The sequence below is a fragment of the Panonychus citri genome, unplaced genomic scaffold, assembly GCF_014898815.1.
Source record: "Panonychus citri isolate SS breed McGregor unplaced genomic scaffold, ASM1489881v1 Contig00050, whole genome shotgun sequence".
Classification (NCBI taxonomy): Eukaryota; Metazoa; Arthropoda; class Arachnida; order Trombidiformes; family Tetranychidae; genus Panonychus; species Panonychus citri.
The window spans coordinates 63,725-76,047 of NW_026515455.1; the positions used below are offsets into that span (position 1 = coordinate 63,725).

At 34.8% G+C, this 12,323-nt stretch overlaps 1 protein-coding gene across 2 annotated transcripts; it reads right to left on the reverse strand.

The window, feature by feature from the left end:
* Positions 1 to 5: 5 nt before the first annotated feature.
* On the reverse strand, positions 6 to 11,629 carry LOC128385797 (collagen alpha-1(I) chain-like). 2 transcript variants are annotated; one of them, XM_053344717.1, is made up of 21 exons: positions 11,470 to 11,629; positions 10,835 to 11,379; positions 10,660 to 10,770; positions 9,769 to 9,816; positions 9,072 to 9,149; positions 7,286 to 7,384; positions 5,487 to 5,772; positions 5,289 to 5,414; positions 5,025 to 5,222; positions 4,886 to 4,939; positions 4,483 to 4,815; positions 4,333 to 4,413; positions 3,914 to 4,246; positions 3,606 to 3,830; positions 3,054 to 3,548; positions 1,949 to 2,156; positions 1,605 to 1,832; positions 1,240 to 1,460; positions 590 to 1,107; positions 281 to 502; positions 6 to 209 (listed from the first exon to the last, which is right to left on the reverse strand). In XM_053344717.1, the coding sequence occupies exons 1-21, from the start codon at positions 11,591 to 11,593 to the stop codon at positions 60 to 62; spliced, it is 4,683 nt and encodes a 1,560-aa protein (XP_053200692.1). In that variant the 5' UTR covers positions 11,594 to 11,629; the 3' UTR covers positions 6 to 59. The 2 variants fall into 2 exon arrangements, with proteins under 2 accessions (XP_053200692.1, XP_053200693.1); XM_053344718.1 differs by lacking the exon at positions 9,769 to 9,816.
* Positions 11,630 to 12,323: the final 694 nt, after the last annotated feature.

Consider the following 12,323-nt stretch of genomic DNA (forward strand, 5'->3'; position numbering starts at 1 on the left):
CAATATTTTAGAATAATTCAACAATTAATTTAATAAAACAAAACGGAAATGTACAATTTTTAACTAAAACAAACTAGACCCAAATCGATACCAAATTGATGGTTGGTGTTATCGGCGTCTTTAATTGCGATATCTGTGATTGGCAATCTTTGTGTCTTCGTTGTTTCATATTGGATTACAGTTTTTTCCCAAGTGTTTGGATTAGCATTCTAGTGAAGATTAAGATACAATTTGATTAGTAAGTTCGTTTTGTTCATTTATTGTGTTAGTTGATTATTACCTGACATCCATCATGAATAACCTTATAACGAAATTGTGAATATCCATTGATTGTTAGCTCAATATCATTCGATGCTAATAATTTGAGTGATCGTCGATATGTTTTGAGATTTGAATCGAAAGCTGCAATTGCATTGTGACACCAGAAAGTTAAATTCTGGTGACAGTTTCCGGTTATCATTTGTAAGTATTTCAGTTGCGAAAAGTTTGACTTATAATTGATCTAGAAAGTTAATTACGAGAAGTTAGACTTTGTTTACCGAAGATTCTTGAAGATCGATTAGCATTTATAATACAGTAATGTACTTACAGTTTCGCCCATTTCACTTAACCACGAATATCCCGATTTAGCTGATGGTCGATGTTGTCGTTTAAATGATGCTGGTGATGGATAAATACACGTTTCTTTTGTTTCCATGTTACAAAAAGCTTGAATTGCATCACTTACATCGCCTTCGTTTGGATCAATATAATAGACCCCATTTTCTAGTTCTGGTCGATCTGTTGAAAGATCGCGACATGTTCTTGCAGGCCATTCTTTTTCTCCAGTTGGCTTACGAATTTTATTATAACCATCGACTAAATTATTGTAATACTTGTTAACCATTTTCTTTTTCTCTTCTTCGGTAATACTTGACGATAACAGTTTACTTGGTTCATCCCCGAGAATTGGATCTGGTCCTTTGAATTGTCTCTGTCCCAGAATTGCTGCTAATGTAGTTGCATCGAATGGATAAGATTCACAAGTCGAAGAGCATCCAGATCCTGGTAGGCCAGGTTGACCAGGATGGCCTGGTCTTCCAGATTCTCCTGGACTTCCTCGTGCCCCTTTTGGATTTTATTAGTTAATGAAAATAAAAAAAATCATGATTAATTAATGATGTTGAATTTTATTCTTGTGTTAGAGGTTCAAAAAACCTAAGAAATTTGGCCTGAGCTTTTTTAACACAAATAAACTACCTTGTGGACCAACTGGCCCAGGTGGCCCTTGGACTCCATCGCGACCTGATAAACCTCGAGGACCTGTTAGTCCAGTAGGTCCCGGTGGCCCTGGACTTCCGTTATTTCCTTTCTCGCCGATTTCACCGATTTTACCAGGTGATCCTGGTAAGCCAACAAATCCTCTGTGCCCTTTGATTCCTTTTTCTCCCTGTTCGCCTCGATCACCTTTCAAACCTGCTCTATTCGAGACGATGGAAATTAATTTAAATTAAATTTACTTAGGAACTTTTGAAAAGATTCAAAGAAGTTTCATTTTGACGAAGGTCGTAGTTAGGGTATCACTCCAGTCAGTTTGGTTTAAGTCAATATGAAAATGAACTTACTGTCCAGATAAACCTTGTAATCCTCGCGGTCCTTGTTGTCCAGGAGATCCTTGTTGGCCTGTTGAACCTTTTTCTCCTGTTGGACCGACGGGACCCATTGGGCCAATAGCTCCCGAAGGTCCATGAGGTCCTGGTTGTCCGCTAGCTCCTTGATCTCCTTTTTCACCTGATTTTCCATCCTTTCCAGCTTCACCTTTTTGACCTGGTTCTCCACTAGGTCCTGTTAAACTGATTAGTAAAGAAAAGTAGATTAAAAGTTATTGTATTAATAGTAATAAATTGCGACACCAAAAATCATTGAAACTCGCCGACTATTGTAAGAATAATCTATTGAAAGTACAAACCCTTGAGGTCCAGGTGATCCCGGTGAACCATCATGACCAGGCTTTCCATCGACACCGCGTTCTCCTGGTTGGCCATTTTGCCCCGAAGACCCTGGTCTTCCTTGAGCGCCAGGAAGTCCAGAATATCCTCTTTCGCCTCGTTCACCAGGCGCACCTGTGATTCCTTGAGGTCCAATGGGACCATCGTGTCCAGTTTCACCTTTTGGACCTTGGAGATTTATACCATAAAAGATTTGAAAAGATAGACACAAAGTTTTTTCATAAATAATAAACTATTTGGGTGTTCGGGAGATGGCGCGCCTCACATACTTCTCTTCGAGATGAATCTTTTATATCTAGCATAATTGTAGCTATGTTATTACTGATGACTATTGGAAAAAATCAGAAGGATTGATGAAGTATTTTTTGAGAAATTAAATTTTTCCCAAAGTTTCGTCCTTAATAATTATCGAATCCTTATATATTGACTTTCAAGGAAATCATAGAAATCAGTTTCAGACATCACTTTTCAGAGAGAAATCTCATTCTAGAAATTTTAACACTGAGTTTATCCACTCACTAGCAACATATTTACTAATCAAGATATCGTTAGGTCAGATATTTACAAAAATTTGCTCGAGTTTCATGAGGAATGATCAAATTTTAGAATTTTTTACCAGTGATATCCAATTTCCTTCAAAGGTAAGCAAAAAATTAACAATTTACAAACTACACTCTCTTCTTAAAATTTAAGACCAATATGGTTCTTAGAGAGGGTAAGCAAATGAGTTACAAAATGAAGTCCTCATAATGTTTAAAGTGATCCTCCCCTTCGAACTTTGACCTCAACTCATTAGCAGACAACGAGAAAAAACTTTTTTTCATCAGTCAGATACTTGAAAATTCTATTCAATCAATAAAAACTTTTAGATATAAACTCAACCAAAAATAATTCATTTATAAGTGAAAATGAACACAGAATCATCATTCATATTGTTGGAACTCGTAAAAAAATCGTTGGGCTCTGAAACATTTCTCATTTTTTTTGATTGGACGAAAGTAAAATTGATCAAATGAAAGTTGAGAACGATAGAGTTTTTTGAGAAGTCAAATGAAATACACTAACCCATTGGACCGATAGCTCCTGGTATTCCTGGTTGACCTTGAATTCCTTGTTTGCCTGTTTCTCCAGCAGTGCCTTTGACTCCTGGCTCACCGATTTGTCCCATTGGCCCTTGTGGACCAATATTTCCTCTGAGGCCAGGTCTTCCTGGTGCACCGGGAAATCCAGAAGCACCTTTTTTACCTTCTTCACCTCTTGATCCTTTAATTCCCTGAATTCCTGGACTGCCCTGTGGACCTTGTGACCCGACGAGTCCTTGAATTCCTTGATCTCCCTTATCACCTTTTTCACCTTGAGATCCTTTTATTCCCTGAGGTCCAGACTGACCTGGAGGTCCAGGGAATCCAGGACTACCTGTTGATCCCACAGAACCTTTTTCACCATGATATCCTCGATCTCCTTGTGGTCCTAAAAGGCCGGGTTCTCCTTTTTGTCCAGGCTCTCCAATCGGACCAATAGATCCAGTTAATCCACGATCTCCAACCTTTCCTTTCGGCCCTTTGAAATAAATGGATCTTTAGTTTTCTGTCATGCTCTAATCTAGTTAGTCACTACCTTCAGGTCCGATTGGTCCGACGTAGCCACGTTCACCTTTTTCGCCCGATGGTCCAATGTCCCCTCTAGTACCAGGTGATCCTGGAAGTCCAGAAGGACCTTTATGACCTCGATCTCCTTTGGGTCCTAATAATCCAGGTAATCCATCTGATCCTGGAGATCCAACCTCACCCTTGGTTCCGACTGCACCGCTTGGACCAGGAGGACCTCTTTCACCAGGGAAACCTGAATTAAGTTGGTTCATTTTAGTGTGTAAGTGTGCTTCTGATTAACGAGCCAACGCTTCCTTGTAAGTTAGTTTAACTTGCCTCTTTCTCCACGAACCCCTCGTTCTCCAACAGCCCCTATTGGCCCTGGTAGACCCACAGGTCCATCTTTTCCTTGCACTCCTGGTGGACCTCTGAAGCCAGGATGACCCGTTGGTCCGGTGGATCCTTTTTCACCTGCTGGTCCAGGTTGTCCGACTGGTCCAATAGGTCCATGTAACCCTTGGTCTCCTTTTGATCCCGGTTGGCCTGGCAATCCTTGTTTCCCTTCTGGGCCTTGATCACCTTTAAGACCAGGCATTCCAATCAAACCAGGCTGTCCTTGTGGACCATTTTGCCCTGGTTCGCCTTGGCGTCCTTCTAACCCGGGTGGACCTTTTTCAACGATTCAATAAAACTTATTACTTCCATTTAACATAATCACACTTAATCGAACTTTGGTTAATTTCAAGCTGGCTCACCTCTCGGACCTGGTAGACCATTTATCCCTGGTGTACCAGGTTTTCCTACAGATCCACGTGTGCCCTGCGCTCCAGGTAGACCTGTTTTTGTTTTTTAACAAAAAGCTATTAAAATTTTATGCTAGTCTTAAATTCGAAAAGTAAACCTACCAACATTACCAGGTTCTCCAATTGCGCCTTTAGATCCCGAAGGTCCTGTTAGTCCAGTTGGCCCTCTATCGCCTTTTTGACCTGCAGGGCCGTCTACTCCAGGTAACCCGTGTGGACCAGGAAGTCCTCGTTCCCCTTGATTCCCTTGTGGACCAACAGTTCCTTGAACTCCTTGTTTTCCTTTTCGTCCATGAATCCCTGGTGGCCCAATGTCACCTCTCGGCCCCTCGGCACCTGGTTCACCTTTTTTTCCTATCTCTCCTTTTAATCCTGATTCTCCCGGTGGACCTTTAGGTCCAATTGCTCCAGGAAGACCTTGAATCCCCTGTGGACCTGTTTATTCGAACTTTTTATTAAATGGTTCTTTGTATAACGAAGTCCACTAATTCAAGTGTAGAATCACCTCTTGCTCCAGGAAATCCAGGCTGTCCATTTCTCCCAGCCTCGCCCGGCGATCCTACTCATTTATTGAATACAGTTATTATCAATAGTCCGAGATAAGTCCGTGCTATTATTCAACATTGACGGCAATCAATTGGTACCTTTATCTCCAGGTAATCCACGGACTCCTTGAGCACCAGGTAGTCCAGGCTCTCCAGCTTGTCCGTCTTTTCCTGCTTGTCCAGTATCTCCCTTCGAACCAATTTGTCCAGGCTCTCCTTTTGAGCCATGAAGACCGTTTAATCCTGGGGGACCCGTTCTTCCTGTCGGGCCAATGGGACCGGGAGATCCATCGATTCCTATTGAAGTAAATTATGGTAATAATTGTTTCTCTTTTGCTAAAAGTTTTAAAATTGTTCAATTACCTCGAAAACCCGGAATGCCTTGAATTCCATCATTACCACGATCACCTTTGATTCCAATTGCTCCAATGGGCCCTGGTTCACCTGGTTTACCTGGAATTCCCATTTCACCTGATGGTCCACGTTCGCCTTTCATATTATTAATATTTAAATTGAATTAAAATCAAAATCAACTGGTTCTCAAATTTTACATTAATTCACCTTTAGATCCATCAATACCAGGATAGCCTCTGTGTCCTTTAGGGCCTGGAATGCCAGCTAAACCGGGTGAACCTCTTGCACCGATCGGCCCTGATGGTCCAGGATTACCTGGCTTACCATCGAGACCTATCTCGCCGTCGCGACCATTGGCCCCAGGAGGACCACGTTCTCCTGGGGCTCCTGGTGAGCCAGGTGGGCCTTGTTCGCCAGGCTCACCCCTTGGTCCAGGGAATCCTTGTGGCCCTTGTGGACCCATCGGACCAACAGGACCTTTGTCACCTTCGACCTTGAATTGAAATTTAATCCAAAAAAATAATTCTTTCAACATTAGCTGACAACACAAGTTGAAAAAAATAATCGAAAAAACGCTACTTGAATTCACTTTAGTTTGAATCATAATCTAATCTGTCATCGCACAAATATATTGTAATGGATAGAGTGAGATTAGATTAAACAAAAAATTGAAAATTAATTAAATTAAAGATCACTCATGACCTTGATTCTTTTTAAAAAATAACCCGCGAAAATGATTACTATTAACAAGAGTCAAGTTAAAAATATAACAAAATTACTATGCAACAATTAACAATTTAAATAAATCAATGGTTCATTGAATGTTAAAAAATTTAATTAATAGAAAATGAAAAGCGTAAAACAAAAAAAATAAAAAGTTAATTTATTAATAGTAAAACTTTTACTATTACAAATATCGGATAATTTGATTTAATATTCAATACTTTGTGAGGTTAACTAACTAATCATGATAACAATTAATGAAAAACAAAATTATTTAAATTGTTGCATTGTAATAACAAAGGTTAACATGATCAATTTATTAATAGTAGTACAATCATGTTAACCTTTAAAGTGAAAATCAAGGAAAAAATAGTTAATCATTAGGATGAGTTTTAATTAGAATTGAAATTTCTCCTTCTTTTCTAGGTTTATGGGTTCTCATACCCTTTTACCTCAATGGTCAATCAAGTAATTACTGTTAACATGATATTAGAAATGGTCAATTGTGAGTGAGAGCGAATTTAAATTGTTGTTAGTTAGTTGATTAACAATATAATAATTTAATGTACATTAACCAACAACAAAGAGTTGAGGCCAATTGAACGAAATGATAATCACGATATATGCTAACAACTCACACGCTTGTAACATATTAAGTTAATGTCGACTGGTTAATTTATAAGTCACCTTAATTGTCCCGAGAATCTTAATTATAACTCGTTTGAATCAAAATGTTAATCGTAATTAAGGTAAGAATTAAGAAGAAAAATTTAAACCACTTCCACTACGGAATCGTCATCACGATTTCATTTGATTTTCTCTTGATTAATATATTATGAAGAAAAAACAAATTTCAATGTTAATCACAATTAAGTGAACACCAACCTTACGTATTTAACTTTCCATCATAATATTAATTCAAAATGTAAATTGTTGATTCACTTTGTTTCAAGATTAGTTAAACATTCATTCAATTCTGTATTCTAATTAACTGTTCATGTCGGTTAACAATACCGATCATGGTAATTTTTTGTTTGCAATCATAATAATCAACTTTCAGCTTTCACCTTGATTCTAATTAATTAATAGTAATATTATTTTTAATTCAGTTCATTGGGTCAACATGATGAAGATTCATAATGTTTACGTTTCTGTTTTTATCACTGAAAACCATGAAAGTCTTTTCCCTTTTTGTGTGATTAGTGTTGATTAATTATGTTAATCGTTGTATTTTCATTAAGACCGTTTTAATCATGTTGGTGATAGTTGATTAATTTACTCACAATTTGAGGTTGAATGTAATTAAATGGTTCAATTGAAGGTCCTTTTTCATTGTTTCCGCTTCCTTGTGAAGCTACAACCGATTGGAACCAAGATGATAACTGATGGAAAAAAATAACAATTGATAATTAAATTAAATTGGAAAATAAAGAACAATTAAATTTAATCTTCTTTCGTCAAAATTTCAAGGTTGAAATGAACAGGAAATTAATTGGTCACCGAAACAAAAACAAAACATAAAAGACAATACGAAATTCATTAACCAAATTGTGCTCAATTGTCATCGATAAACAATCAACAATTTGATTCACTTTCAATCGCAAACAGTTAAATAATAGTATTAATACTTCAAAGATGGACACAATTAACGATCAACACCAATCAGCCTATCGTTTGATTAAATCAAAATTAATCACGAAAACATTAATTATGATTGATCTAATCACTTTTAACAGTTGAAACAATGTTGATCAATGTTATTCAATTAATCATGTTAAATCTTACATATTAAATTACAAGCGGTTGATTATAATCACGATATTATTGAAACAAGTTTCATGGTGAAAGTTGATATTTCATTTGATTTATAATCAATTTTTGAAATCAGTTTAATCTGATTGTGGCTACAATTTAAATTGTTGGTAATCCATCATCACTACTTATCTTAATTGAATAGAAACATTATTGATTATGATTGTCAGAATTGATTATACTCATTACCATTAACTAATCACATTAATCTGGTAATGAACTTGACTTAACAATCTAAATTAAATTAACAATATTATTATTAGAATCATCAATTATTAATGATTAGATTTAATTTACATAAATGAAAATAAAACAATAATCATAATCAATCGTGACTGAAACTTTTTGTAACAGAATTTAGGTTAACATAAATTGTGATTAGTTTTGATTACATTTTTAGTTTTGCAATTATGACAAATTCAATAGCCAATTGCCCAAAGGGCTTCAAATTGAATTAATCAACATTAATTAATGAGCAATTAATTGACCATCATCACCAATAATTGATTTTTTCTCTTTCTCTTTTTCCGATCAATCAAATGAAAACAAAGTCACAATGTTTGGTTGTTGATTAACATGATTCTTTTTGATGTGAATTATTTTATCTGATGAGAGTAACAATTAGAGGACATGATGATAGTAAATAAGATTAACTAATAAACGGTTAGTTGATTAACGGTAATAAATAATTGATGAAAGATTAGTTAAAGTTGTGAGATAATAATCAGGAAAGATTAAGATTCGTGATGATATCGGATATCGGTTGATGTTTTTGGTAACATGGAAACTGGATATCGATTGGCCTTAATCTTGAATACAGTTAAATTTCGGTAATTAAGATGACCACTACTCTAATTAATGGGCAGGATATTAAGATGAAACGAAAGCAAAAATTCTAATACAAAAATTGAAATCAACGAGATTAGTGTTTTTGTTTAGAGAAAAGAAAATTTTGAACTTTCAATTGGGCTTCAAATGGTCAAGAACAAGATAAAGTAACTTGTATGTGTGTATATCTATTTATAGATATAAACAGTTGACGAGATTTATGAATAAAATGATTTGATCATTTGACCACCAAGGTCAGGGCAAAGGTTAAATCAATGATTGTTTCGCTATGAGAGGTAAGAGGATGATAATCATGTCCATCTTTCGGTATCAGATTAGATATTGAATCAAATAAGAGATGAGAATCAATTCAAATGAAGGACAATTAAAACCAACAAGATATCAACAAATTCAGCATATTCAACATACATCTGCAGGAGGTGAGGATTCAGATTGACCGGAATTTGGTGTTAATTCATGGAGTCCGGGTTCCAATATTTTGTTTACCTGTTAACACAGAAAAAAAGTTCAAGACATGATCATTAAAGATGAAGATAAAAGAAAAGGAAAAACTGTAAATGATCTCATTTACTGTTATTTAATTCATCGTTTTTCAATCCAAATTATTTAGGAAAAAAGTGGTTCATCTATTAAATTGATGTTATTTTGAAACCATTAAAGTTGTGATAAAGTGTTAATCTAATCAGGTAAGATGATAGTGATTACCTGTGATAGACAATCTAATCTTACAGGTAAGTCAATCATCAGTTTGTAACTTAAATTGATTGATTTCCTATTAGAAATGATAATTTAAACAGTCAAATGGTTTAAATATTATTGAATTGAAGGAAAACTGTGACATTGATTTAATTTTTTTACTCTATCCAATGTTGATGATCAACATTGATCTTCTTGAGTAACTTAATCAACAGGAGACAATGAAATATCAACATTATCAATGCCTTAAATTGATTTCTCATTGATGCTGAGAGAGTGACCTTTTCACATTCTCGGACATTCATTTAATGTTACCTGTGATTGAATAATAGGTTTACAATCATTTTCTTCCGGTTCTAATTCAATTTAAACAATCAAATCGATTTTATTGAGAAAACAATTGACTCACTTGATCTGTTGTTAAATCATCAATATCTCCTCTCATCTCGGATCGAACCTGAATCACAATCAAGTGAGAGAGAAAAAAACGATTTAATCAATAAAAGGAAAAAAATTTGTGGTTAAGAATTTAATTGAAAATTAACTCCAATTGTAATCAGAAATCCTTGTGATTTAATTTCAATTGTTGATCAAAAAGACAATCAATCAAGTAAAACAATCAGTTGTTTACCATTTTCACTCATCAATGAAGACGATCATCATTTCAAGGTTGAATTGACAACATTTTAACATTTAATTACATGATAAGTAACAAATCCTCTTGTTAATCTGTAATCAAGTTAATCAGTTAATCACCTGAAGAAACTACCATCACTTTCCACTGTGATAATGATTTAAATGAAAATAAAATCGATAACAGTTATCAAGGTAAATTTAGTGTTATCATTATCTAATCAATCAACTTTACATTAGATGCTAAAAGTTTCGACTCGTTCAACAAGTTCAAGGTGGAGGTTGAAAAGTTATCCATCTCTGTGAGAGTGCAAAGTGTATTAATCTCTCATTTAAAATGGGATTTAAACTTAGACAGGAAATGATTAAAGTAATAATCAGATTGATTGGTGAAGTTCTGAATGTGAGAAAAAAGAAAAAAGTTTCAAACATGGATTCAATTCAATTCATTTCATCTGAAACTTTTCATCATCAGGTTGATCAGAACCTCCAACAGTTTGTATTGAGATGGAGAAAGTTTCATCTAGCATATCACTTACATCTTATGATGATCAATTTATTATTAGTTTAATTGCTCATGAAATTTTTCAATTTCAACTAATTATTGTTACTTAATTATGAAAACTATTAATTGGTTGGAGGTGAAAGTTTAGTCTAATGTAATTACCCTTGAGTTGATTCGTGAAACTGAAGGTAATTCAGATGTTGACCCATTAAATGAGCTGATTGTTGGCACTTTTGTTTCATTATCGTGATTAACTGGACTCTCCTTTGGTATCTAATGAGAAAATAAGATAAATTTAAAAATAGTTTATCTCAACTGAATAACTTATTAAACTAACATCAGATTTACTGATTGTCGTGTAGTGTGACTGAGTTGTAGTTGTTATTGTTATGGGCATTGGTGGTGGGGCTATGGTGGTTGTTGTTGTTGTTGTTGAAGTTGTAGGAGATGCTGCTAATTGTGGTTTGATGGTGGATGTGGTTGGAGCAGTTGAAATCGATGACGATGGAAGTTCATGAGATTTTTCAAAAACCTCATGCAATTCATGTGGCTCATCACTATCACTATTTTCATCATAATCCTCATCAGTTACCTGGTTGGATACAACAGGCTCATCTTCATTTTCAGGAGATTTAACAATTTGTTGAATAGATGAAGGTGAGGATAAATTAATCGTTGCATTTTCATCAACACAAACAGGACAACAAAACCCTTCAGGTATCTGTGTCCTTCCTGAGCAATTCAAAGATGGACAATCAACTTTTACACAATCAACTTTTCCTTGATTACAATTGCAAAAGGTACAATCATCGTGTTTCCATTTCTCTTTATTTTCATATACTTCATCATTAAGAACACATGAACCATCATCTTCAGAAAGATCTTCATTAAAAAATAATATCGGTAATTAGAATAACTTTAGAATCAAAATAATTGTATATCTTTCATCATGAATTCGAAAACAAAACTCACCTTCATCAATTTCCGATGACAAATCCGCTTCTGGTCGAGCCGTTGATAAGTTAATTGATAGTAAACATAATAACGCTATCAAGATGATTGAGTACAGATAATCAATGTGAAAAAATATCTTCATGATGCCGAGTTGATTATTAGTTTAAAAGTCAATTAATGTAGTATTAAGGTCATATAAAGGTCTTTTTATCATTGACTAGCCTCTCTCTCTCTCTCTCTCTGTCACATACTCACTCATTCAATAAATTGATTATCAACTCATGGTTATACAATTAGAAAATTTAATTCATTGATATCTTTTTTTACTAAAATTTTTTTCTCACATGTTTCTCAAGAATCCAAATTGTTTAGCAATTATCATGCAAATTAATGCGTTTAACAGTTGCTCATTTTGATGTAATTGGTTGACAATCAGGAAGTGATTCAATGAATGAATGATTGAACACCCATTTTTCGGAGATTGACATGAGTTTTTGTTGTTCAGTTCATTTCCATTTCTGATAATTGAGACTCTCGATATCAATATGAAAGTTCGAGATCTGGAAGAAGACACAGACTTAAAGGTCTTTTTTTAATTGAAACTAATCCATTCAATCAATTGGCTAGAAAATTTTAGGTTCTTTTCTGTTTCTAGAGACAAGTCTACGGAAATTGATATCCAAGGGTTAGAGTACTTCGAATCCAATTGAAGTCTAGGATAAGATTGGCCTTGAGTGGTTCATTCGTTGTTTCTAAATCCAGAAAAAATGTTCTCAGTTAATCTTTAATTCATCGATTCAATGGAACGATGAAAATGATTGTTTTCTTTTTTAAAACGACGTTAAAGTGAAAACTTTTTTTAGCTCAGAATT

Coding starts and splice junctions, on each gene's coding strand:
- LOC128385797 (XM_053344717.1), bottom strand. CDS start 11,593: ATGAAGATATTTTTTCACATTGATTATCTGTACTCAATCATCTTGATA. Junction 4,414..4,482: donor TGGAGAACCTGGTAATGTTG/GTAGGTTTACTT, acceptor AAACAAAAACAG/GTCTACCTGGAGCGCAGGGC. Junction 4,247..4,332: donor TGGTCTACCAGGTCCGAGAG/GTGAGCCAGCTT, acceptor TCGTTGAAAAAG/GTCCACCCGGGTTAGAAGGA.